At 40.4% G+C, this 26,821-nt stretch overlaps 1 protein-coding gene across 4 annotated transcripts in view; it reads left to right on the top strand.

The window, feature by feature from the left end:
- LOC117435229 (polypeptide N-acetylgalactosaminyltransferase 1) overlaps positions 1 to 26,821 on the top strand; it is a 259,339-nt gene that overhangs the window by 214,095 nt on the left and 18,423 nt on the right. For all 4 annotated transcript variants that reach the window (XM_059012946.1, XM_034920767.2, XM_059012947.1 and 1 more), the window contains 2 exons: positions 7,993 to 8,110; positions 8,522 to 8,702. In XM_059012946.1, the coding sequence (XP_058868929.1) occupies positions 7,993 to 8,110; positions 8,522 to 8,702 (299 nt within the window). The remainder of the gene's footprint in view (positions 1 to 7,992; positions 8,111 to 8,521; positions 8,703 to 26,821) is intronic.

The following is a 26,821-nucleotide window of genomic DNA, read 5'->3' as shown; positions in this document are numbered from 1 at the left end:
ATGTGATTTCATAAAAACGCCAGGTGCTCAGTGTTTGGTATTTGAGTTGAGTTAAAATTGCCAAAATGAGGTGATTTAAGAATCTGCATAAATAGCCATTCTAAAATACATTATTTTAATTAACCCAAGAATAGCGAAAGATATGACCATGCCCCACTTGAGTAATGAAGATCGCCTGGTTGCTATCAGCATGATTGAAGGCGGCCTGTCTGTGAGAGAAGTTGCCGGAGAATCAGCAGACTAGTCCAGAGAAACCAGGAACCTGGCTCTGTGAGGGACAGGCCACGTCCTGGAAGGCAGAGGGTCACCACACCGACCCACCATGTCGTGGTGAGCGTTATGCTGACTGTTGCATTGTTCAAGCCAACCGCTGGGGCGGTTGAAGTGTGGTGATGTGGGGAGAAATCTCCTTTAACACAAGAACGCCTTTGGTGCAGATTGAGGGCAACCTTACTGCTCAGCGATACATTGACAAAGTCCTTGAGGCATCAGTTTTTTCCGTTCCTGCAAGCCAATCGGAAGTGTCAATTTTCCAGCAGGACAATGCAGGACCACACAGTGCTAGGATTACAATTGCACAACTTCAAGAAAAAATGTCGAGGTCTTGTCGTGGCCGGCTTTTTTTCCTGACCTGAGTCCAATAGAACATCTGTGGGACCAAATAGCCAGTGCCATCCACAGGAGACAACCGCGGCCAGCCAGCCTTCACCAACTGCAACCAACGGAACATCCTACAACAGTCTATCCAACGACTGATCAGGTCTATGCGTCAGCGCTGCCAGGATTGTGTTAATGCTCAGGGAGGTCATGCCCAATACTAACTTTGTAATGTTTTCATTTTGACAGTGTCATGTTTCATACTGAAAACTTATCACGATTCTTTGATCTGTATTTTATTCCACGTTTTCTGTGATTTTGTTTGATATCTATGTTTAAAATATTTGATTAAGTCCATTAGACCTAAGTGTTAAGTTTCTTTTATGCATCAGTATATATGTAAAGGCCAGCCCTGGTCCCAGATTGCAGGCCCTGGGCCACATCGAAACGGTGGCCTAAATCTAGGCTGGTCCTGGGTTGCCTTTTCTTTTTTGGAGCGTTCTCATATGAGAAAAGGCATCTCTGGGCTGCCTTAAATCGCAAGTGTGAATGGGGTCTAAGGCTAAAACAATTTATTTGGGTAATGTTAACAAATTGGGTCTGTTTGTGATGAAGCAAAGTGTACGTAGGGCTAATCTATGAAAAAGCAGTTATCAAACACCAAGGAATTACATCTCCAGTGTGAAATCGAACATGATTGCAGGGCACTGCAGCCTTAAAGTGCTTTTTGTTTCTGAGGCTGTGGTGGAAAGAGGGTGTCAGGTTGACTCCTGTGGAAGGTGACAGCTGGAGACGAGCTACTGTGGCTGGAGCTAATTCAAGAGACAACAGAAGAAGATGAGTTGAAAAGATCAGAAATGAGGCACAAGGGACTGAAACAAACCAATACAAAGGAGACGCATTCCTTAACCAGCAGGTCAGCCAGTGGGTCGTTGGATAGGGTTTCTGTCCCTGTATTGCCACGGTGCCAATGAAAGGCTCACAACATTGGGGCATATAAGGGGTGGCTACACAGAGATGTGGCAATGAAAAAGAAAAGGTTCATGAGTAACAGATATCCTATTAAAGGAAACTGATAAGAAAGGATACAGTGTAATAAGAAATGCAGTCAGGTGAGTAATAAAATGACTCCATTGTGATTTAGCAGTTGGTTCAAACAATTTAACAGCAAATGCTGGATTGGACCAACAAATGTGATCCAAGGTCTTTATGCTGGGTTGTTTTTTGGATGATAATAATAATAATAATAATAATAATAATAATAATAATAATAATAATCACGGTTATAAAATAAATTTAAATGAGATGGATGCAGTTATAGTATCAATGAAATATGTGATTAAAACCAGGATTAACAGATTACACATTTTAATCACATGATTAATCACGATTTAGGGCACTTTCACGCCTAGTTCGTATGACCCTTTGATGCGGATTGAAGTGCGGTTCGCTTGGAGTGATCTGCATGTCTGGATAAGGGCGTCTGCTAAGAAATAGAAATAAATGTAAGATATGGTATTTTTGACCATTTTAGTATTTGTAATTTACTTTTAATAATCATTTAATTGACTAACTATTTCTTGTTGATATCTGAATTGGTTCAATACATATAATGGTTGCTAGGAATGGTTGAAAGTGCTGAGAACTGTCGGGGAAGGTGACATGTGTTCTTTGTTAAGTGAGGTGTTGCTGATAAGGAGGGGCTGATTGTCAAGGAATGTTTGGGCTGTGGGTGAGGGCTAGAGAGGCTTTATGTAGTGTTGCAATGTTAAAATCAGTGCAGTTGGAAAAGGCAGGAGAGAGTTAACACCACCAATTGTCCAGGGTTAATAGAGAAGTATTTTACTTTATATTACTCAGGGCTGATTCATAAACTCTAGCAGTGAATTTCTCTGTATAATTTTACCTGTATGTTGATAATAAAGCATGATTACTGTGATTTGAAATTGCTAGTTGTGTCTGGTAATTTTCACTCGCATGTCTCAATAGATATATTAAGAAAATATTTGGCCTTATTTTCTTACATGTGAAACCACCAACATTGCAATGGGAAAGTATACCAGAGCCATCGCAAGGGAGAAGGAACGGCAGCATGTAAGGGACACTTCATAATCGCCATAATCGAAGGACTCCAGTTCCACAGACGTGATTAACGTGGAAGGCTGTGATCACCTTGGGGAGGAAAGCAGGGTTTGTATGCAGTGACACCCTGCTGCCATCGTCCCAAATACGCATGCAAGACCTGTGCACTAACAGCGCCTGCAACTCACTGACCCGCTTTGCGGAGGTGATCGCCACGATGAAGGCGGTCTTCGTAGACAGATACTTCAACTCCATGGAGTATACGGGCTCAAACAGGGCCTTCGTAAGAGCCTGCAGTACAGAGCCCAGTTCCGGGTGCCAAAGAGTGCCTCTCGTCTGACTGAGGAGATCCAGGTGAAGCGAGATCTCCCAGGGCTGGCCTTGTAAGACCTGGCACAGGGTCGAGAACCAAATTCTCCTGGGCCGGGGGGCCAGTAGGAGAACTGACGCCTTCTCTAACCAGACCTTTTTGAGAAAGGCCAGGAGTAACGGGATTGACGGGAACGCGTATAGGAGCACTCTGGGCCACTCATGGGCTAGGGCGTCGACGCTGAGTGGACCCGCCTAAGCGGTGGAGGGAGTACCACAGGAGGCAGTGTGTTGAGTCCGCCAAGGTGAAGAGATCGACCTGTGCCTTCCCGAATTGTTCCCAAATGCGCTGCACCACCTGAGGGTGGAGTCGCAACTCCGACGGATGCGGACCTTCCCTCGAGAGGGCCGCAGGTGTCTGTTTAGACAGGAGCTCCACGACCTGGGCCAACTGAGCCTTTAGGTCCATAATGTCCCTGGCCTGTTTCGATCGCTTCACCCTTTTCACTTGCGGAGATGGGGAGCGACTACGGGGGGCCTGTGCGTGGGGAATATCCAGCAGGGGGTCCTGAGACAGTCCGTGGAGGAGGGGCTCTGGGGCTCCGAGAGCCGCAACCGGTCCAGCCACAGGGAATGCAGGATTCGCCCTTGTGGCCCTTTCCAACCGGTTTTCCTTCACCCGGGGAACCAAGTCCGTGCAGCACCGTGTGTCTATGCACCGAGCGCTGCAAACAATGCGTGCACAGGACGCTATTAGCACCAGGCACCGTGTGCACTCTGTGCACCGAGCACCATGTGCACCAAGCTCCACCTGCACTAAGCACCGTGTACACCGTATGCAATGAGCACCGAGTGCACCAAGGTACCGAAGCATCAGGGAGTACCTATGCAATGGTGCCTACCCTAACCGCGTGGTCACACACCTGGTCAGCGCGTAGCATACACCAGGGAGACATAAGGGCCGAAGCCGCAGCAGGCGAGCTGAAAAGCAATCAGCAAAAAACACGGTAGAAAAACAGTTGGGGGAGAACACATTGTTGTTTGTTGTGGAGGTGGGTGGGCCTACACAGCCGGCGAGGTCTACTGTACAGCGGGGTGTATGTAAACAGAGCCTGGTGGAGGAACACACGGCTGGTTGGCTGTTGTTAACAACCGCGCTGCAACTAATCCACATCACGATCCAGACAAGCAGGGTTTTGCAGTCTAATACACAGACACACAGCAACAAAACAAGGTCCAATCCACCTGCTATACGGCGGCTGGTGGGATCACTCGACAGCGGGGATGCGGCAAGGCCTAGCCCGTTGAGGAACTGTATTCTCCCAAGAGTGTCATTTTTAGAAAGGAAAAAACACACATGTGAATAATACTGCACAGGCAGTCGCTCACACGCGACAGACAGTAACAAAGAAGGCAGCCTGCAATGCAAGCGAGTCAGCTGCTGAAGGACAGAAAAAGGAACTCGATTTTTTGGAGTCGCTGATTCCAGGAAAGCGAAAAGCTGGCTTTCAGCACGAATGCAGGGGAACTGCAGTCGACTCAAGAAGCTCTTTTCTATCAACACGCTCAGCTAAACACAAGCAAAAAAAATAGGATAAGTGGATAAGCAAAAAGAGAAATGGCTTCCTCAGGATGACTGTTCAAATCCCTCGGTGGGTGGGACCGAGTGCGTCATCCCAGGAAGGGGTCTATCGGCAGCTCTGATATAAAGAGCTCAGTAATACCTACCCAATAGGCAGGCATATCCCATAATCACGTCTTCGAATTGAAAGGGAACCAAGCTGTTTGTCAGTCAGTAGATTTGTAAATTGTTTCAGTTAACACAATGAATTACCTGAGTGGGAACTATTTTTTCCAAGATCTTTGAAAGTACTGGGAGTATAGATGTAGGCCTAAGGAATCACAGAATACATATGTGTACCGAGTATGAAGCCAGTATCTCAACCCAATAGGTCTTTACCATCACCAAAGTTAAGGGTGCCATTTGATTTTGCCCAAGGAGTTTCCACAACACTGAAAATATGAAGTTACCATCTTGAAATATTTTTTGAGATATTAGCAGTAGTAGGTGCGGCAGGAGTAAAATTGAAAACTCAAACAAACAAGCTTGCCTATTAAACAATGTTGGCCTTCCCAAGACACTAAATGCCAGTACCATTGAGCACAAGTTAGATAAATCAGGATACAATGTTACTGCAATAGATGCACAATTTTGAATTGGTTGTCAATACTATAGTATTAATACTACCAATGTTTCCTATTCGGAGGTCCCATTTTTTTGTTCAGAGGTGGGAACCCTACATAATGCATAATATAAAACAATTGACAGACACACTCCCATATACAAGTGGAATCTCTGCAGAAAGTACTATGGCTGGTTGCACACAACAGCACAGAAGTATTATGTTTTACAACACTTCAATATAAATGTCACTTGTCTAGTGCATTATTATTATTATTTATTTCTTAGCAGACGCCCTTATCCAGTGCGACCTTACAATTGTTACAAGATATCACATTATTTTTACATACAATTACAATATTTTTTTACACATTATTTTTTACATACAATTACCCATTTATACAGTTGGGTTTTTACTGGAGCAATCTAGGTAAAGTACCTTGCTGAAGGGTACAGCAGCAGTGTCCCCCACCTGGGATTGAACCCCCGACCCTCCGGTCAAGAGTCCAGAGCCCTAACCACTACTCCACACTGCTGCCCCCATTAGCTGGAGTACATTAAGTTGATTTCTGCAACTTAAGAAACAACTGAGGAGAACATTAAATGAAAATGTAACTATAGGTGCTTTATGCAAATGACTGCTTGGTTACATATGTTATGCTAAAGGACGGTAATTGTACCATTTGATTTCCATGGTAACCCCATCAAATTCACTATATCACAATTAAATGTCTAGTCATAAACTATGAATGTGAACAACTGTATGCTTCTGGGATAAAGTGCACACTGTTTTAACTTAGCTTCTCCACTAAGTTTATCTCCACTTAATTTGCAATTAAATTCAAATACACCCCAAACCACAGTAACAAAAGCAATACAAAGTATTGTCACCTAGCTTCTAAGTGGTGAACACACAAGATACAAGTAAACTTTGTAACGAGGCCACAGAATTTCAATAATAAACCTCTTCTCTTTTTTTTAATCATAGTCTTTAGCTAGAGAGTGAAGCGCAGTATAATTATATTCATCCTATATATAAAAACAAGTAGCTTGAAAGTAGAAATGGGTGAACTAATTAACAACCCTCAGATAAGCTTCAGCTTATACCAGCACTGATCAGTGAGTCATCTTTTAGGATTTTTGTGCTTTCAATGACAGGCAGGGGATTAATGGCACTTGAGACGAGTCCTAAATTTCAGTTCATGGGTTTCAGTTTTCTGTGTGTAAAGAACCTAGTATAGCTTTTGTGAGGAGTTCCCTGGTGGCTAATTAATATATTGCACTTCCTGTGCTAGTCTGTCACCTCTCAGGAGCATGCCGCTGTACAGTTCAACATTTTCAAAGTTCAGGAAAATCCACTGACTCAATTTAACCTCGCTGAAACAATAGACCACTTCGAGATATTGAAATGCAAAGTAGTTTCAGCTGCAGGCTCAAGTTGCCTCCCTCCTTGAGTTCTAACTAATACTTTAAAATGAATGTGCTTGCGTCCTTTATTGCTATATAAATCTTATGTTTTTTTTTAATTCAGGATATGCACATCTTTCAAATACAATTCCATAGATAAATTGCTGCATCCTGGTTCTGTAGGCCACATGGTCTCATTGGACATACACAACTGGAGTGATTTTCTATTACAACACATGACGTAATTAGGTACCAGGAAGCAGCAGCCACTTTCTTGAAAGCATCTACATATCCAAAACAAAGTAGGTCTGTGTTAAGGTGCTCCCCCCTGGGTCTATAGGCATCTGTAATGCAAGCTCCAGCATCATCCAGTACAGAACAGTGTATTGCCAGCAAAACAAAAGGTGCTGTAACTTGATTCTATGTGACACTGGCTGTTACTTCTGTTAAGGCACTTTGACTGAGCTCACCCATGTTACATACTGTATATTATGGCAGCTGAAGAGCAGCTCCTGAATGCGGGTGCCAAAAATGTAATTAAAAAAACAGTATATGAGTAATTGCAAAAAGAATCATTGCAAACATCTTAAAAACATAAAGGCTATTTACTCTTCAATAATCCTTTACAATGGAGTGTTCATCTACACTGCCTCATGTGACCTACAGTATGGTGGTAAATACAAGTGCCTTACAATCCTGTTACCCATCAATGACCGGTTCCAATATTCAAATTTATGAAAGTATTGGAAGTTCTGGATGAATTTTATTGTTCAGTGTCCCCTACAGCAGCCATATGGAGCTGGCATCTATTTTCAAGAGAGAGCAGTTTGACTTCATCACTGTTGTCTCTATTAAATGAGCAGGAACATAAATAAACACAGATGGGTAGGTGAAGCTCGCCTGTGGTCTGTTATCTGTATCCCCAAGATCTTTTTAAATCAGTTCCTTAGCTGTTCTTTCTGTACCATTGAAAACGTAGATGCTACAGCTTACAGAAGAAAAGCTTGGGAATGAGAAGAGGCCATTCCTAGCACACCATTTCCCCCTACTAAGGGGATATCATTTCATGTTTTTTTTTTAATGTTCGTAGTTTTTACTACTTCACCTGGTAGGCTATTCAATGGCTTTACCTTCTGTTCTATACATAGTTTTACTTACCTTCCATTTATGCTTTCTCGTTCTAGTCTGGACTAAATTAAAGTAATTATTTAGATTAACATTATCTATACAATGTAGGACCTGTCCTCGTATCTCATGCCATGAAGTCCTGGGATCAGCCTTCTTTCCCTTCTCTGTCCCTTCTGCAGTGTATCTGTTTTCTTTGTGAGGTGACCAAAACTAAACCCTAGTTGGGGTTATTGGGGGTGTTTCGACTGTGAGGGAAGCCTGTGCTGATCTCTACCATCTGATTGCAGGACCCCCACTATGGCAGGAGGCCTTTTCTCCATAGACAGGGACTACTTCCAAGAAATCGGGACGTACGATGCAGGCATGGATATCTGGGGAGGAGAGAACCTGGAAATTTCCTTCAGAGTGAGTAGGAGTTTCAGGATAGCTTTTTCAACACCCCCCCCCCCCCTGTTGTTTCTTGTAACTCATCGTACTCAGAAAATGTATTAAAATGTTACCGTACTAGCCATTTAACTTCACTTCAAGGAAGCAATGAGCACATATATGTAAATTCTGTACTCATTTCATATGTCATATTTAGGGTCCTTATTCAAAATGTGGACATTTATGCATTGTCAGACTATCAGTCTCCTGCCTATCACACTGGCCAAAAGGTGGTCCACTTGAGCTGGAATGAACTCTCAACACTTGTAACAATATCTCTATTCTTTTGTAAATCTGCCTTATAACGCATATCATTGTGAGTGTGTGTGTGTGTGTGTGTCTGTTTTGTGCGCTTTGTCATTAAGCTGTTGTCTTCCTGTGTGTGTCTAGATCTGGCAGTGTGGCGGCACCCTGGAGATCGTGACGTGTTCCCACGTAGGCCACGTGTTCCGGAAAGCCACTCCTTACACATTCCCCGGTGGGACCGGCCAGATCATCAACAAGAACAACCGGCGCCTGGCAGAGGTGTGGATGGACGAATTCAAGAACTTCTTCTACATCATCTCCCCAGGTGAGCTGGCAGCACCACCGGGACACAGTGCACTGCAGTGGCCCTCTCTACAAAACTGTTGAGGGCCACAGGGCAATATTATTAGAATACTATAATACTGAACCTTTTGTAAGTCACATCCCCATGAGAACCTAATAGGAGCAGCTACACTTTTAATTTAGCCCTCGGAATGACATTGAACATTCTGTATAAGCAGCTAATTAAAAGATGTTAGTTAGGTACTCGTCAAAATTCCAGAGAAAAAAAAAGAATATTATTTAAATCATCAAAAGTGAACCTTTAGCATCCTTTCACAAGGATTCAGAGCATTTATAAAAAAATTGTTTTAATTTTCCTCCTGGACACCAAAGGTTTGAATTAATGAATCACCGGGGTGCTGTGCATGTATTTCTTTTGACCTTTTTTTTTTTTTTTTTTTTTTTAAGATTCAGTTACTTAGAGCAGGAACACGCAACCCGTGGCTTGTTTATCATCTAACTGCAGCCCAGTGTATTAATTCCATTTCACTTATGAATATATTGTAACCTTTTTTTTTTTTTTTAACTTTGTTGACTTGCTTTTTCTAATTTTTCGCATAAAAAGCAGCACACCATTTTAATTCGTACTGCGGAGGGTAACTGCTTCTCAGCTTGTCTCCAACTAATTTTATGAGTCTTCCTATCCTTTCTTAAATGCACAAACCTGCTGCACTGAAAGAAACCCATTGAAAGAACCCATTCCCAACATAGGAGGTTTGTTGCTAGGGAAATGATGTCACTGCCCTGTGACTTTTGCTACATTGCTGCCTGCTACAACTGAGCAACAGTAGATATTTAATTTGCTTTGTGTTATTGTGCAATGTGTGTGCATATGATATAACAGTAACGTTACATTTTTAATTGTTTTGTATATTTTTGTTTGTGATGTGTATCGTGTAAACGTTTGGTTGCGCACCTTTGACTTAGAGTAATTAGCGGGGTACTGAAACATATAGTGTTATACGTACACACGTGTTGCTACAACTGTTTAATAAAGTACCTGTAATTTTTATTTTCATTAACATCCTGACAACTTTTTACACTTATAACTTTAAAGTCTGTTTCAAAGCTCTTTTCAAAACAGCCGCTCTAGTGCACTGGGGTTTGTATCTGTCCTCTAAATAAAAAAAAATAAATAAATAAAAAAATAACAAGTGCTCTGGCTTTTCTATTATACCTGTTTGACAATGTGGACAATAATCCTTAAACTATCAGTGCACTAGAGCGGCCATTTTGAAAAGATCTTTGAAATAGACTTAAAAGTTATAAGTGTAAAAAATTGTCAGGATGTTAACAATGAAAAGAAAAATTACAGGTATATTATTTAAACAGTTGTAGCAACACCTTGGGGACATATAATGCAATATTTTTCAAAACCCCACTACTTACTCTTTAAAATATGTTTATAACTGTTTATAATAATGCAAAGAAAAGTTACAGGTACGTTGTTTAAACAGTTGTAGCAACACGTGGGGACGTGTGACGCTATATTTTTCAGAACCCCACTACTTACTCTTTAAACTATGTTTATAACTAGAGGTGTGCTGCGCGATTATTTAAATAATCAACACGAATACGATTAATTTCGATTCATCGATTAATCTGTTAATTATGATTAATTTTATTTTTTTCCATTTAATAATGCAGATGAATAATGTGTGTGAGTGTGGGTGCTTGGGGGTGGGAATGTGCAGGAGGTTGGGGTGCCTAGACTGGGGGGGGTATAGACAGGTATTTGCCGACCCCCCCCCTTCTCCTGAGGGTCTGGAGGTCCTGGACTTGGCGGGGACCGGCGGAGCACAGTGATTGGTGGGAGGGAGCTGGGGGGGCGGGCGCAGTGGTCTGGTTGGGGGAGGAGGGAGTGTTTCGGTCAGAGGAGGGGGAATTAGTAATAAGAGAGTGACAGAGAAAGATCTACTGTGAGATACCAAAACAAACGGACTGAGACCTATCTGGTATCTGTGCATTACTGCATACAGGAATACAGGAGCTAGGATACAAAAAGTGACAGAGAAAGAGAGCTGCAGGATAGGACTGAGGGTTTTTAGTGGGTTTTCTTGTTTTGATGGTGTGGTCTTGGCCCAAACAGGGACCATTAGTGTGTCACAGAGGGCATTTAAAAGCTCCATGGAGCGTTGCACCTGCATCAGTGGTCAGTCTATTCTTATATATATATATATATATGTGGGGTATAATATAATTATAATTAACACTCCATACACTAAGGGCCTGATTTTCAAAATGAGAACTAGGTTGTAAAATTATTTTTAATACTTGATTAATGTAACTGAATCAAGTTATTTATATTTTTAAGGGTTCAACAGGTGGATACATGACACATTTTATATTAACCCTTTGAAAGCCATATGTTTAGTGACCCAAATCAAGTTTTAGAAATCACTTTGCAACCTAGTTCATATTTTGCCCCTTTTGAAAATCAGGCCCTAACTGTCCAAAATCAGGCTTTAAAAAAAAAACAAAAAAACCTTGTAACTGGAGTAACGAGTGGGTTTACAAAATCCCAACAATAAACAAACAACATTGTAAATAGTGTTTATTACACCATAAATAGTGCTGTAGACGATTAATACAAATTCAGCAATTCTATGACTGATGCAGGTTTTTTTTTTTTATGACACTCAATGCAATGAAAACAAGTTTGATAATAGTGCTGGTGAAAGTCTAAGATTAGATTAATACTTGGTGTTAACATTTACATAATAACAGATTATAATTATCATTTTTGGTTTCTATTCAGTAGTAATATGACGGGAGTGTAGCCGAGTTGCTTTACTCAATAACAAGAGCAAAATGTATAGTTTATTTTCATGAGCTAAATAATAGATACTATATTATATCGACAGACTTCTTACATGAATAATATTACTTACCAAGTGAAAAAGACGGTTGGGTGCCTCCTTTTTAGATGTTGCAGCAAAGCTGTTGTGATATTTCATCTTTCCTTTGCATATGCTGCACTGAACCTGTGAATTGTTAAGTTGGCCAAAGAAATCCCACACAATGCTTGTGAGTCTGGCGATTCTCGCAAATTTCTTGGCACCGGTCCTTTCACTTCCATCACTTTCCGAACTCCTTCCCTTTCCCCGTTCTTCTGTACTAACAGTCTTGCTACATGAATCCGCCAAATTGCTGTGTTCCAGCTTGCGACTCTCACCACGTCGCCACAAAAAGGTTTTCCAGACTGTTTTGTTTTATTGGATTTTTTGCCCAATGAAAACACTTTTCTAACGTAACATCAACAACATAGTGTAGGCTATAGCGCAAGGATAGAGGTTAAAAAAAGGGATAGGGGTTCTAAACAATATTGCAACTGTGCCGATGCTTGTAAAATAATAACAATAAAGAAGTGCTAACAAATTAGCAAAATCATGTTTCAAATAGGGTTACGTGGGAATTGTTGAAGAAATACGTCCGACTTGTAATTTGATGCAAATGGGTTTTATTTATCAAAAGAGAGAACAGGGATAGTCACATGATAGCAGAAGATGTATGTATGTGTGCATGTGTGTGTTTTTTAAACACAAAACAAAAAAAACCTGCCATCTTCATTTTTTCTGTTTCTTTTTTTTTTTATCTTTTATTAATATATCGCCTTCACTCTCTCAACCAAATCAGTAATACCGATCTGCTGTTCAGTATTCCTGCCCAGACCAGACTGAGTGAACAGCTGATCGGAATTATTATTTGAGAACGCACCTGGCGTGAGTGTAGCTAATATATGAATGCATATATTAAGACGATTACTCGAATACCAAAAAGATCGTTGAGTATTAAAATAATTGCATCGACTCAAGTAACTTGATTAATTGTCCCAGCTCTATTTATAACTGTTCGTTGGCTACCGCTATCAGACTTCTTCAACTCTGCCTCAAAATATTCCAATTGTGTTAGTCAGTGGTTTCCTATTATAAAACACATAATCTTACCTAAATCAGCTCCTTCCATCATCATTTTTGTCACAGAGGATTAGTGTCAATAAAATACATATTTGTTTGGCCCATGGCTGCTTTGAAAATTACATTTCTATAAAGCTGCATATCTGTGTCTATTGATAGTTGCTGATATGCCCTGCACAGATGTTGATGATCTGATGCTTTTTACAGCTCTTTTCTGTCGCATTGTACTAGGGAACTGGCTTCAACATTTGTTCCATCAAAAAACAGCAAATAAATGAATTATTTACACAGGTGCTTCTTTTGGTCAGCTTGTCCAAACCAATGTTACACAGAAATTCAACCGAAGGAACATTTATATAGCGCCTTTAGTCTGAAAGATTGTGACATCAAGTGAATGTAACCAGGACAGCTCAGTTGCCCTAATTTCCTCCAACAACAAAAAAAGGTTACGTAACTAGGAAGATTAAAAAATGCTAAATATATCCTTTGGCTTGAGTCTCGAAAACACTGCCAAAGCATCACAATTCTTATTTTTAACTTTTTTTTTGTTCTGTCCCAGAAGAGAAATTTATGAAACCAGAAAGATTGTTTGTGTTCAAAATAAAACTTAAATTGGGCTAATAATAGAATACACATAAAGGAAAAAACATTTTATAACAAACCAACGGAGAAGCAAGGATCTTTCAGTAGATAATGAACATCAGGGCAATCGGCAACTCTTACTGTAACTGTTACTGATTTCAGTAGCTCCACTACAATAATATGTCACTTTCCTTAATCAAGAAACGAGAAGACAGACAGTACTCATGGAAAAGAGGGTTTGAATTATTTATAGTGCAATTATGTTATATTAAAATGTATGCTGCAGTATTAGGTAATGTATTGGGACTACTTTCCTCTGGTGTTGCTCCTGGTGTAAGTTTGCACCACATTTTCTCCTAATTACCACCAATGACAATGCAATAACTAATAGATCCAGAACCCTATGGAAAAGCAGCTGAATTAAAAGTTTCTAAATGCATCAAGCTCCAATTCTACATTTTGTTATAGGAACTGTGTACAAGGGATTCGTTTTTTCTGTGGTAACTGTGTGTGTGTTTCTGGTATCAGTGTTTTTTTAGCTGCTTGTCCAGGTCTTGGTGTGACTTCGCTGAACAGTTACGTCGGTTGTAGATTGTGTTTTTATGCATGTCATCATGTATAAATTGAATTGTAATCCAAGTGCTGCAAAATGCTGCAACACAAATACAGTAATCTGTCGCATATCTGCCTTAACCATTTATCCACAATGATCAAGCTCTTCATCAATGTTAGTTTATTATTGAACAGAGAAGATTTTTATATATATATATATATATATATATATATATATATACAGTACAATGCCCTTCATTATATCAAACCTTTGGCTATAATGATCCTGGCCCCTGGACCCCAAATAATAATAAAAACAGATCATATAAACACACACTGTCAACATCCTGATCTGTACGCACAGGATGCCACCTCTGTAGTGAAGTCAACTCTTTTGTTTTAATAAAAAAAAAAAAAGGGCGCTGTGTAACTATGCCTCTGAAACGAAAATAATTTTATGTTGCAGCAAAGCTGGAAACTATATTAATCGTTTGAAAAAAAGGAGTAATGCGGGCATATCTCTGTCGTGATTATAGGTTGTCGAAAAACAGTTTTTTGGTTTGTTCAGCAACCATACGGCAAAGCAAAATTGATTAAAGAAAAAAAAAAAACTTGAGGATCTGATGAACTTTACATGTCAGGTTGATTTGGAATAAAAGATCAGTTTGGGATTCTTGCTTGTTGGATTAAGATTTGGTGCACTTTGAAACGATTAGTGTCAGATTGATTTTGAATAAATTTTCAGACTCAATTCTGGACTTGTACTTTCTGTACTGCGTTTTAATTCTTTAACGAACAGGATAAAGCTAAGGCAGAATACTGCATACATGAGACGAACAGGTACATGTAATTCTACTTGTATTCACAATATCATCTCATTAATTTACTCCAACAGTTTATCGTTCATTTTGATTTTCCTTTCGCTAGAATGAACCCCTCAATATAATGAACAAAAGGCTTGGACCACAACAGGTTCGTTATATTGCGGGTGGTACTGTGTATATATATATATATATATATATATATATATATATATATATATATACAGACGTGCTCAAATTTGTTGGTACCCTTACAGCTCATTGAAATAATGCTTCATTCCTCCTGAAAAGTGATGAAATTAAAAGCTATTTTATCATCTATACTTGCATGCCTTTGGTATGTCATAGAATAAAGCAAAGAAGCTGTGAAAAGAGATGAATTATTGCTTATTCTACAAAGATATTCTAAAATGGCCTGGACACATTTGTTGGTACCCCTTAGAAAAGATAATAAATAATTGGATTATAGTGATATTTCAAACTAATTAGTTTCTTTAGTTAGTATCACACATGTCTCCAATCTTGTAATCAGTCATTCAGCCTATTTAAATGGAGAAAAGTAGTCACTGTGCTGTTTGGTATCATTGTGTGCACCACACTGAACATGGACCAGAGAAAGCAAAGGAGAGAGTTGTCTGAGGAGATCAGAAAGAAAATAATAGACAAGCATGGTAAAGGTAAAGGCTACAAGACCATCTCCAAGCAGCTTGATGTTCCTGTGACAACAGTTGCAAAGATTATTAAGAAGTTTAAGGTCCATGGAACTGTAGCCAACCTCCCTGGGCGCGGCTGCAAGAGGAAAATCGACCCCAGATTGAACAGAAGGATAGTGCGAATGGTAGAAAAAGAACCAAGGATAACTGCCAAAGAGATACAAGCTGAACTCCAAGGTGAAGGTACGTCAGTTTCTGATCGCACCATCTGTCGCTTTTTGAGCGAAAGTGGGCTCCATGGAAGAAGACCCAGGAGGACTCCACTTTTGACAGAAAAACATAAAAAAGGCAGACTGGAATTTGCTAAAATGCATATTGACAAGCCACAATCCTTCTGGGAGAATGTCCTTTGGACAGATGAGTCAAAACTGGAGCTTTTTGGCAAGTCACATCAGCTCTATGTTCACAGATGAAAAAATGAAGCGTTCAAAGAAAAGAACACCATACCTACAGTGAAACATGGAGGAGGCTCGGTTATGTTTTGGGGCTGCTTTGCTGCGCCTGGCACAGGGTGCCTTGAATCTGTGCAGGGCACAATGAAATCTCAAGACTATCAAGGCATTCTGGAGCGAAACGTACTGCCCAGTGTCAGAAAGCTCTGTCTCAGTCGCAGGTCATGGGTCCTCCAACAGGATAATGACCCAAAACACACAGCTAAAAGCACCCAAGAATGGATAAGAACAAAACATTGGACTATTCTGAAGTGGCCTTCTATGAGTCCTGATCTGAATCCTATCGAACATCTATGGAAAGAGCTGAAACTTGCAGTCTGGAGAAGGCACCCATCAAACCTGAGACAGCTGGAGCAGTTTGCTGAGGAAGAGTGGGCCAAACTACCTGTTAACAGGTGCAGAAGTCTCATTGAGAGCTACAGAAAACGTTTGATTGCAGTGATTGCCTCTAAAGGTTGTGCAACAAAATATTAGGTTAGCGGTCCCATCATTTTTGTCCATGCCATTTTCATTTGTTTTATTATTTACAATATTATGTTGAATAAAAAATCAAAAGCAAAGTCTGATTTCTATTAAATATGGAATAAACAATGTTGGATGCCAATTACTTTTGTCAGTTTCAAGTTATTTCAGAGAAAATTGTGCATTCTTCGTTTTTTGTGGAGGGGTACCAACAAATTTGAGCACGTCTGTATATACACACAGTGGTTTGCAGAAGTATTCACCCCCCTGCAAAGTTTTCACATTTTGTTGGCATCTGAGCGTTCTCCACAATGCTTTCAAATTAGACTTTACATGTAGAATCTACACAAACTACTCCACATTGGTAAAGTTAAAAAATGCATATGGAATATAAATAAGTAAGATTTACAGAGAAAAACAGATTAATCTCATTTGCATAGGTATTCAACCCCTTTGCTACTGCAGCCCTAAATCAGCTTAGGTGCAAATGCCCAACACTGCACATCACCCAGTCAACACCATCCCAACTGTCAAGCATGGTGGTGGCAGCATCATGTTATGGGGATGCTTCTCTTCAGCAGGGACTGGGAAGCTTGTCAGGATAGAGGGGAGAATGGATGGTGCAAAGTACAGGCGAATGCTTGAGGAAAACCTGTTTGAGTCAGCCAAGACTCTGAAACTGGGGAGGAAATTCACATTTCAGCAGGACAATGACCCGAAGCACAAAGCCAAAGCCACACTGGAGTGGTTGAACAATTTTCTTGTGAAGAATGGGCAAAAATGTCACCATCCTACTGTGCAAAGCTAGTAGAGACCTATCCAAAAAGACTCATAGCAGTAATTGCTGCAAAAGGTGCTTCTACCAAGTACTGACTTAAGGGGCTGAATACTTATGCAACCAGTAAATTTCATTTTGTACATTTTCTTTGCAAGTGTTGCTGACATTTAACCTCCTCCTCCTCATATAACAGTGTTTAGTTTAACCACTACAGCTTTAATTTAAAAAAGTTTGTTTGAAAAACTGTGCATACATTATTTGTAATTCAACAAAATGTGACATTATTGGTAGGGGGTGAATTCTTCTGCAAACCACTGTGTGAGTGTATATATTCTGCACCAACTGACCGTTAACCCGAGGTGGGAACATTTTCCACTGTAGTCATTTTGTAACCCCACTGAAACCTTCTACCACCCAATTTCCATGCCCCAGTGTGCCCTTCCAGTTTAGTGACAAGCCTTTTCTATCAATCCTTTTGTCATATTAGACCTAACCTAACTTCTGATAGCGTTACCTAGCAGCCTACATGTTTCTATTGCACTACACTGCAGTTTTCAAGTGGCATGCTTATGTTTTTTTCTACTTTATTTTCCCTCATTCCATTACTGCCCTGTCAGCTATTAAACATTTCCATTAGAAATATCAAAAGGGAGCTGCTTTGACACAGACATGTGCTCAGAGCATTATGCTGTGGATAATGGATATTAATATCTATGCCAATAATACTTAATGTTACCTGGTATTCGTCTAGACTGCTCATCATCATGCAGTGAATGAATAATGAAGGAGTTGTTGTCTAACGCCATTGTATAAAGAAAGAAATTAATTTATGAACCGTATTGCTTGTGATCTGCTACTTCCTCCCTAAACCAGGCTTTTTTTAACTAATATCTGCTGCTGAAGGCACTAGATTTTGGGTAAAGTTCACCTCACATCAGATTGTGAAAGGCAAGCTTTGTTGGCACTGTTCTTTAGTGGTGTTATCTTTCTAAAAACGTGTCCATAACTTCAAAGACAATCATAAATAACTAAAATTTAAAGAAATACGGATTCAATAAAAAAAAAAATACAGCTAATATCACTTTTGCATTTACCTATTTTATGGCGCTATTCAATGAAATATGCAAATTTATTAACACACCAGTAAATTGTTAAATACTTGCGGCGGCTTCGAATCCAACTTGAGCAAAGTTGTTGCTACTGGATGGGGACCCACAGTTGGTGCCCGATGAGTCTATGCAGGGACTACCCAGGCTGGGTCCTTGTCTGCAGGGTCCAGAGCTTGGTAACACCTGTTGCTTTGGTTTGTTAGGTGAGGCTTGTCAGCGGAAACAGGGTTTGCCTATAGTTTGCCTTCAGTTTTCATGATTTGTAAGTGGGTTGCAGCAGTGAGGTGACATTCAGATGGGTTTCTTGGCTATTCCAGTAAAGGTTATATTTCTGGACTGTCAAATATTTAAAAGTTGCAGTGTTAACATGATTTTGAGAGTTTCAAAAAGTCACCTGGATGTGATAAACAAAACATAAAAGGATACAAAGTGAATATAAACAACAAGAGGGATACGTAAGTGAAGATAGTAACACTGATATTTTCATGCTGATATCAAGGAAAGTTTATGTGGAATCAGTTGGCATTGTATTTGGTTTAGGAGGTTTCCCTGGTAAATCCCCTACTCTTCCCTAGCTTTCTCAGAAGAGACAGCAGGTTTTTACTACCCTCTACCAGCTTTCGTATTAGTAGTACTACTTATCACAGGTGCAGAGTGTTTAAACATCAGTTAGGTAAGCATGGGATTTTGAGTAATTAAATCACCGGACATTGTGGCTTCCAGACTTTGGTAACCTGTCAAGGGTGTTAAATTACAGGTCTCATTGAGGAATATCTTGATGATCATTAATCCACGATGACAAGTGCTGCCTCTTCCCTCTGTCAGTTCCTCGCTCTAATTGGTGCTCTGGTAACCACTGCCATTTAATCAATAATAGCTTATCATCACTTTCTTGTTGGGGCACCATCAAATCCATAACAATAAATATGTAATGAGTCTTTAAACGACTTCTTTAAATTCCAATCAGGTTTATATATTTGCTCCTCTGTTTTAAGACCCATAGGTCACTTTTATTGTTGCCTTGACCCTGCTCCTTGTTGATCCCATTGGAATTGGTATCCAGGTCAAGCAATTGCTCTCCACTCATCCAGTTCAGCTCTCCTGGTCATCGCCATAGCTTTGGATTATAAGGTTGTTCAGGATAAGATTTAAATTGGGAATGCTACAGTAAAAAGTGGAATATTCACTTAGCACAGTGGGCCACCCAGTGCTTTCTTCTGTTCATTCTTTCTTTAGTTTCTTTTGTTCTGATCGTTCTTTTTTCTGTGATTGAGGTGTTTGAAAAGTAACTGCGATGCCATGACCAAAACAGAAAATGATAAAAAGCCAATCTAAACAACAATATGAATACAATAGTTGCCTTTTAATGTTGATATTAAAACAAATGGGAAAAAAGTAATGTTTTAGTGTGTGTCAGTAGCGCCTCTTGACTTGAATAAGTGGGGAGGCTAAATAAATATATATTATGTCTGCGCGGTAGCGCAGACATAGTTAAGGTTTGAACGAAGGTTCTGTTTAAAGTCGATTTTACAACCAGCTCAAAAGGGGGGTAAATCCCTATCGATATGCATGAATTGGTGTGCGTGGTCAGATTAACAGGCTCAACAAACCCTGTGAACGGGGTAGCATTTGGTGAAATACTTTTTGAGATACAGCGTGGCGATAAAAACAGCTGTTTTAAAAAAAAAAAAAAAAAAGAAAAATTAAGACGCTTTTATATACTCCTGTATCTCAAAAAGTACTGCTAATTAAGGAACCACACTTGGCATACACGTAGTCCCGGGAGTGTAGATGTGCAACGGGGTATTTATATTTTCGGGGGGTCCTGGTTTTACCAAAATTGAACCAAAAAAGATAACGGTCTGACGTCAGTGCCTGGCAGCGTTGCTTTCGACCGTTCCATTTCGCTGAATAGCCTAAATGACCTGTGTGTGCTGAACTATAGGTTATTCAATGAAAAGCCTATAGTTCAGCACACATGGGTCAGATCTGTGTTTCTGTCTGGATAAAACTGGTAATCAGTGATGATAATTAGTGTTTGTGCCTTCAGTACTGGGGAAACTAATAATAATTTATTCATTTAGGAAATACATTTTTCTCCTCCCCCCTCACTTTATGATACAGTCGGGAGTTCATCAAAACTGTCCGTGTTCCATTCCATACACACAGCGTCAGCGGTCAGAGAATCGAACACGTGAAACAGAGAATGCAGTGGCACTTTACAGTATTACCCTGTTAGCTGGGTTGTATTGTGCTCACCAGTGAAACAAACAAAAAAAAAACTTTCATATCTAAAGGGGGAAAGAGGTGCCGTGGCTCAGCGCTGGAGAGCCCTGGCACAAATTAAGCACTAGTTAAATAATAAAATGTAAGCCTCCGATAAAGGCGTCTACCAAATGGATAAAAAATAATAAAGACTACAATGTATTTGTTATGACACCTCCTATTTTAAACTCCAATGTTTTTTTGTTTATTGAAGATCGTTGTTATTGGGTTTGTGATTATTTGTTTCTATCAAAGTTGTAATTTGCTTTGTTAAACTAATGATCTGACTGACAGCTTTACATGGCCCGGCTTGAACAAAACTCTTGTTCATCGAGGAACACATTGATTCACGTAAAATAAATACATACTGCCTGCTGGATATGAAAAAAGAAAGAAGTCTGTCAATACTTGTAAACGCAATACTGTAAATGGTTATGATCTTGTATAGCGTAGGTTCTAAAAAAAAAAAAAAAAAAGTGAGAAGATAATGTTTTCCCAAATAGAATAAAATACAGATGCATACTATTATATGTATGCGTGTTATATATTCCATATTTAAGCACATACATTAAACACTTTCTGCTGTTTGTTTACTGTATATCGCTGCCAAAGGACTTTTGAGATTTTTTAAATTAACAGCGCACGCTGGTCCACGAAGTTGTTCTTTAACTGCTGCAGAATGTTTGACACCCTCTTCACAACGCGAAGTAATTTACTGACAGGTGGGTAAAAGCTATTATTAATCGTTTGTGTTGATTTAAGAAACCCCTGAAATAAGGATGTATCAGACAGCAGTAGAACATCCACGAGTGAAATAAAAAGTTATTGAACTTTTGTTAATGAAATGGGTCAATAACAATATATTTTTTAGAAAGTATAAGACATGGCTGATATAAATTAATACGACTCACAGCGAGTTGTCTAAAGCAGGTAATAAAAACCAAAAAACTAAAAAAAACAAACACATTACAATACAGTATATTATTAATAGTGACAATACAACTGTAGCAATTATTATATACATTTTCAGATATCCAAATCACTACACAGAATTCTATTTATTACATTTCAGAAACCTTTTTTTCCTTTGGTGGTTGGTCCAAATATCTCCTATCTAATTCAGGTAAGAACTGACAAGACTTGAAAGATGGGCCTGACAGATAGAAGAGAGAAGAAGCAATGGCAAATCCAATATGGCATCAAGACCTTACATTGCACACAACGCATCCTTCTGCCTAAAACCTGCAGGATTCTTACATGATCGTTCTAGAGAGAGTGGACAGAGCCACACAACATGAAGAATAACTGCTACCCGGCAATACTGTTCAAATAATGTCACCAGCTCTTCAGCATCAGGTACAGCCCTTGCTTTCCCCACCTTTCCAGCCTCAGATAGAGCCATTGCTGTCCCCACCTCCCCAACCTCAGGTACAGTCCTTGCTGTCGCCATATCTGCAGCCTCTCTGGCAGCCGTTGCTGTCCCGACCTCTCCAACCTCAGGTACAGCCGTTGCTGTCCCCACCTCTCCAGCCTCACGTACAGCCGTTGCTGCCTCCACCTCTTCAAGCTTCCAAGGCAGCCATTGCTGTCTCCACTTCTCCAGCCTCAGGTACAGCCGTTTCTGTTGCCACATCTGCAGCCTCAGGTACAGATGTTACTGTCCCCACCTCTCCAGCCTCCAAGGCAGCCATTGCTGTCCCCACCTCTCCAGCCTCAGGTACAGAGCCGTTGCTGTCCCCACCTCTCCAGCCTCAGGTACAGAGCCGTTGCTGTCCCCACCTCTCCAGCCTCAGGTACAGCCATTGCTTTCCCCACCTCTCCAGCCTCACGTACAGCCGTTGCTGCTTCCACCTCTTCAGCCTCCAAGACAGCGGTTGCTGTCCCCACCTCTCCAGCCTCAGGTACAGCCATTGCTTTCCCCACCTCTCCAGCCTCGGTACAGCCATTGCTTCTTCCACGTCCTCAGCCTCAGGTACAGACCTTGCTGTCCCCACCTCTGTAGCCTCCAGGGCAGCAGTTGCTGTCCCCACCTCTTCAGCCTCCAAGGCAGCCATTGCTGTCCCCACCTCTCCAGTCTCAGTTACAGTCCTTGCTATCCCCACCTCTCCAGCCTCAGGTACAGTCCTTGCTGTCCCCACCTCTCCAGCCACCAGGGCAGCCATTGCTGGGGACTCCAGGGACAGTCTTTGCTTTCCCCCCTCCTCTAGCCTCAGGGGCAGGGATTAACAACATTTGATTTTGCCTCAATAAACCTGGCTTTTAAAAAAAATCTTTACATATTTCTTGTTGGTTGTTTGATTTTCCAAGATGCCTTCTGCAAAACTATGGAAATTCAATGGCAAAAACTTTTTATTTTCAGATCATGCAGCAGTCCCCGCTTAGATAATGAACACTATAGACTTGTTGTATTTATTTTTAGTGTGTTTTATGAATGAGTACGAAATCGCCTTGGTGCCCTTGGGTTGGATTTTAGTTTTGCCTTTTTGCCCCCTAGAACTGCCTTTGTGCCCCTGGATTTTCATGCCCACCAAAGGCAATATTGCCTTGCCTTTCATGAACTTAAATTCATGCCCTATATATATATATATATATATATATATATATATATATATATATATATATATATATATATATATATATATATATATATATATGTGTGTGTGTGTGTGTGTGTACACACAGTGATTTTATATATATATATATAGATAGAAGATAGATAGATAGATAGATAGATAGATAGATAGATAGATAGATATACACAATAAAATGTTGCAAATGTTTCAAAATGTACTTCGCAATTTAATAAGAAAAGTAATACAGTAATATATTATATGCAGCACATAAGTCAAGCAACTGAATATAGCAAAAGCATTGTGTACTTGATTGATGAAAAATATTTGGGAAAAAAAGTGAATACTCAACCATTTACTTTTGAGCAATTAAAAAGGCAATTTTGTTTTGGCCCTCCCTGTTGAAGAAGGTCCAATTTAGGCTTTGCACAACCTTTATTGTTATTTTTTATTCTTATTTTTTCCTCAATTGAAAGCGAGAAAAATGGCGTATGAATTAAAAAAATCTGCAATGTACTGTATGGAAATCGAAACTTAGGGGAGTAGCCACACATGACCCATAACCTGCCTGTCAAGATTAAATCTAATTATGAGTGCTAGAGGCTAGCCACAGGCTTGCATCGTGTAGCCAATACAAATACATTAAAACTTGACAGACAGAGGGTGATTGCAGGTGGAAGACACACAGAATCCTACCCATTTTGAAGCTACATTAGCCAAAAGCAATACAGTAGACCTTGGAAAGCATGACATAAGATTAAGCTTTTTTTTTACTTTTACAAAATTACACGTAGGCTTAGCCTTTGTAGCCTCTTATGACGAGCCGCCACTGGTGTGTGCTTAAGAGGCACAAGTCTTAAGTCTTGTAGAGTGACAGATTTAATGAAGTCGAACACGTCTGTGAAGTTTTTGTCTGCTCTTCAAGTGATTTAAGGGGATTTGATGATCAAACTAATGTTTCTCTCTAGTCAGATCTAATTAAGGATCTGCAGGGAATGAAACAGCAAACAAGTGAATACATTTACTGAAATGTTTTGTTCTTATATCTTCAGAATTTCCTATATGCAATGTGCCTCCCTTCACTTCTCGGAAAACATTCTTGAGAAACTTGTTTTACTGTCATTTTAAATTTGATGTCAATGGTTTCTCAAAAAAAAAAAAAAATTGAAACTTAAGCAGTAAAAGAGAAATACATTTGCAGTTATCAGGAATTAAGATAATCAAGATCATGTTGGTAATTTTTATACAATAACTGAAAATGTGGTTTTTATCCAACCCTACGGTACTGTATATGATGTATCAGTACAGAAAAAGCAATCGGCATCTTTATGCCTGAAATTTCACATCTGAGATCATGCCCAAGCCACATACTGGAATTTACCTTCTGGGCCATTTGTAGTCTTTTAATCACTGGAGTAAAAAGTAGTGCAAACTGATAAGAGTTTAATAATACACTGTGGACATGAGGGAGTTCTCTTTACCTGAGCAATCAAAGACAGAAGGCACATGACTAGAATGATAGCAAGTACCTGTTACCCACCAGGGAGCCCCACGTGATGCCCAAGCCTTCAGCTGCATGAATGGTCAAGGTTGGTTGGGTTGTGTGAGGAGGGAGCGAGGCAGGACTTTCTTTGAAGGCAGCACACTTCCATGCCACTCTCCATGCAGTCCCCAGCACACCGATCACTTTGTATTCTCGCGCATCTCTGTCTCTGACCTGCTGGCCTTTGTGAGATGAAGGCTGCTGAATTGGTTGTCAGTAGAGGGGATGCTTTTTCCACTTCCACCTGTCTTTTAGAACTTGAGGAAAAGTAGGGTCAATTGTAGTTTATTAGGTGCTGAAACTGTAACTGCAATTTGAAGGAGTTTGTAAAAAAAAAAAAAAGTGTTAACCGTAAACAGCGTCACAGGGGCAATAGTTGGATCTGTTTTTGGTCATGTGATGAGATTTTAACCAATCACATGTCAGAACTTTATATATATATATATATATATATATATACTGAACAAAAATATAAACGCAACATGCAACAATTTCAAAGATTTTACTGAGTTACAATTCATATAAGGAAATCAGTCAATTGAAATAAATTCCTTAGGCCCTAATCTATGGATTTCACATGACTGGGAATACAGCTATACATCTGTTGGTCACAGATACCTTAAAAAAAAAAAGGTAGGGGCGTGGATCAGAAAACCAGTCAGTATCTGGTGTGACCACCATTTGTCTCATGCAACGCGACACATCTCCTTCGCATAGAGTTGATCAGGCTGTTGATTGTGGTCTGTGGGATGTTGTCCCACTCCTCTTCAATGGCTGTGTGAAGTTGCTGGATATTGGCGGGAACTGGAACACGCTGTCGTACACGTCGATCCAGAGCATCCCAAACATGCTCAATGGGTGACATGTCTGGTGAGTATGCAGGCCATGGAAGAACTGGGACATTTTCAGCTTCCAGGAATTGTGTACAGATCCTTGCGACATGGGGCCGTGCATTATCATGCTGAAACATGAGGTGATGGCGGCGGATGAATGGCACGACAGTGGGCCTCAGGATCTCGTCACGGTATCTGTGTGCATTGAAATTGCCATCGATAAAATGCAATTGTGTTCGTTGTCCGTAGCTTATGCCTGCCCATACCATAACCCCACCGACACCATGGGGCACTCTGTTCACAACGTTGACATCAGCAAACCGCTCGCCCACGTGACGCCATACACGCTGTCTGCCATCTGCCCGGTACAGTTGAAACCGGGATTCATCCGTTAAGAGCACACTTCTCCTGCGTGCCAGTGGCCATCGAAGGTGAGCATTTACCGACTGAAGTCGGTTACGACGCCTAACTGCAGTCAGGTCAAGACCCTGGTGAGGACGAGGAGCACGCAGATGAGCTTCCCTGAGACGGTTTCTGACAGTTTGTGCAGAAATTCTTTGGTTGTGCAAACCCACAGTTTCATCAGCTGTCCGAGTGGCTGGTCTCAGACGATCCCGCAGGTGAAGAAGCCGGATGTGGAGGTCCTGGGCTGGCATGGTTACATGTGGTCTGCGGTTGTGGGCCGGTTTGACGTACTGCCAAATTCTCTAAAACGATGTTGGAGGCAGCTTATGGTAGAGAAATGAACATTCAATTCTCTGGCAACAGCTCTGCTGGACATTCCTGCAGTCAGCATGCCAATTGCACGCTCCCTCAAAACTTGAGACATCTGTGGCATTGTGTTGCCACAGATGGTGGTAACAGTGGTTAAAGAAAAGGGCTTGTAACCAGGAGGTCCCCGGTTCAAATCCCACCTCAGCCACTGACTCATTGTGTGACCCTCAGCAAGTCACTTAACCTCCTTGTGCTCCGTCTTTCGGGTGAGACGTAGTTGTAAGTGACTCTAGAGCTGATGCATAGTTCACACACCTTAGTCTCTGTAAGTCGCCTTGGATAAAGGTGTCTGCTAAATAAACAAATAATAATAATAATATACATTTTTTATTCACTGCAGGTGGATGTCCCAGTAAACCACAAGCCCACCTCTCGTATGTTCTAATGTTAAAATCATTGCAGCCCTGTTTATAACACATTTTTGATTGCATGGTTCTAAACACATTTTTCAAATTTTGTCTTCCCCTGCTTGGGATATATATCGCCTGTGTGTTGCTGAACAAGTTCTGTAGCACAAGTTATTGAGAGTTTCAGAATCATGTCTGTATGTCACATGTTTACATGGTCATGACCTACTTTTACTGAGGGCTCTAATTTTGTATTTTCAGCTGCGGCAGAGGAAGTTAGTCACTGATATATCTGTTGAAATATTGTTTTCCAGCTCCCATCTCTACATTCTCTAAACAGTGGGAGCCAGTTACCCCCACAAATCAGTCAAACTCAGTTCAACC

Source organism: Acipenser ruthenus, chromosome 3 (assembly GCF_902713425.1).
Source record: "Acipenser ruthenus chromosome 3, fAciRut3.2 maternal haplotype, whole genome shotgun sequence".
Classification (NCBI taxonomy): Eukaryota; Metazoa; Chordata; class Actinopteri; order Acipenseriformes; family Acipenseridae; genus Acipenser; species Acipenser ruthenus.
The sequence above is the reverse complement of the archived record's forward strand: the minus strand, read 5'-3'. Positions and strand labels throughout refer to the sequence as shown.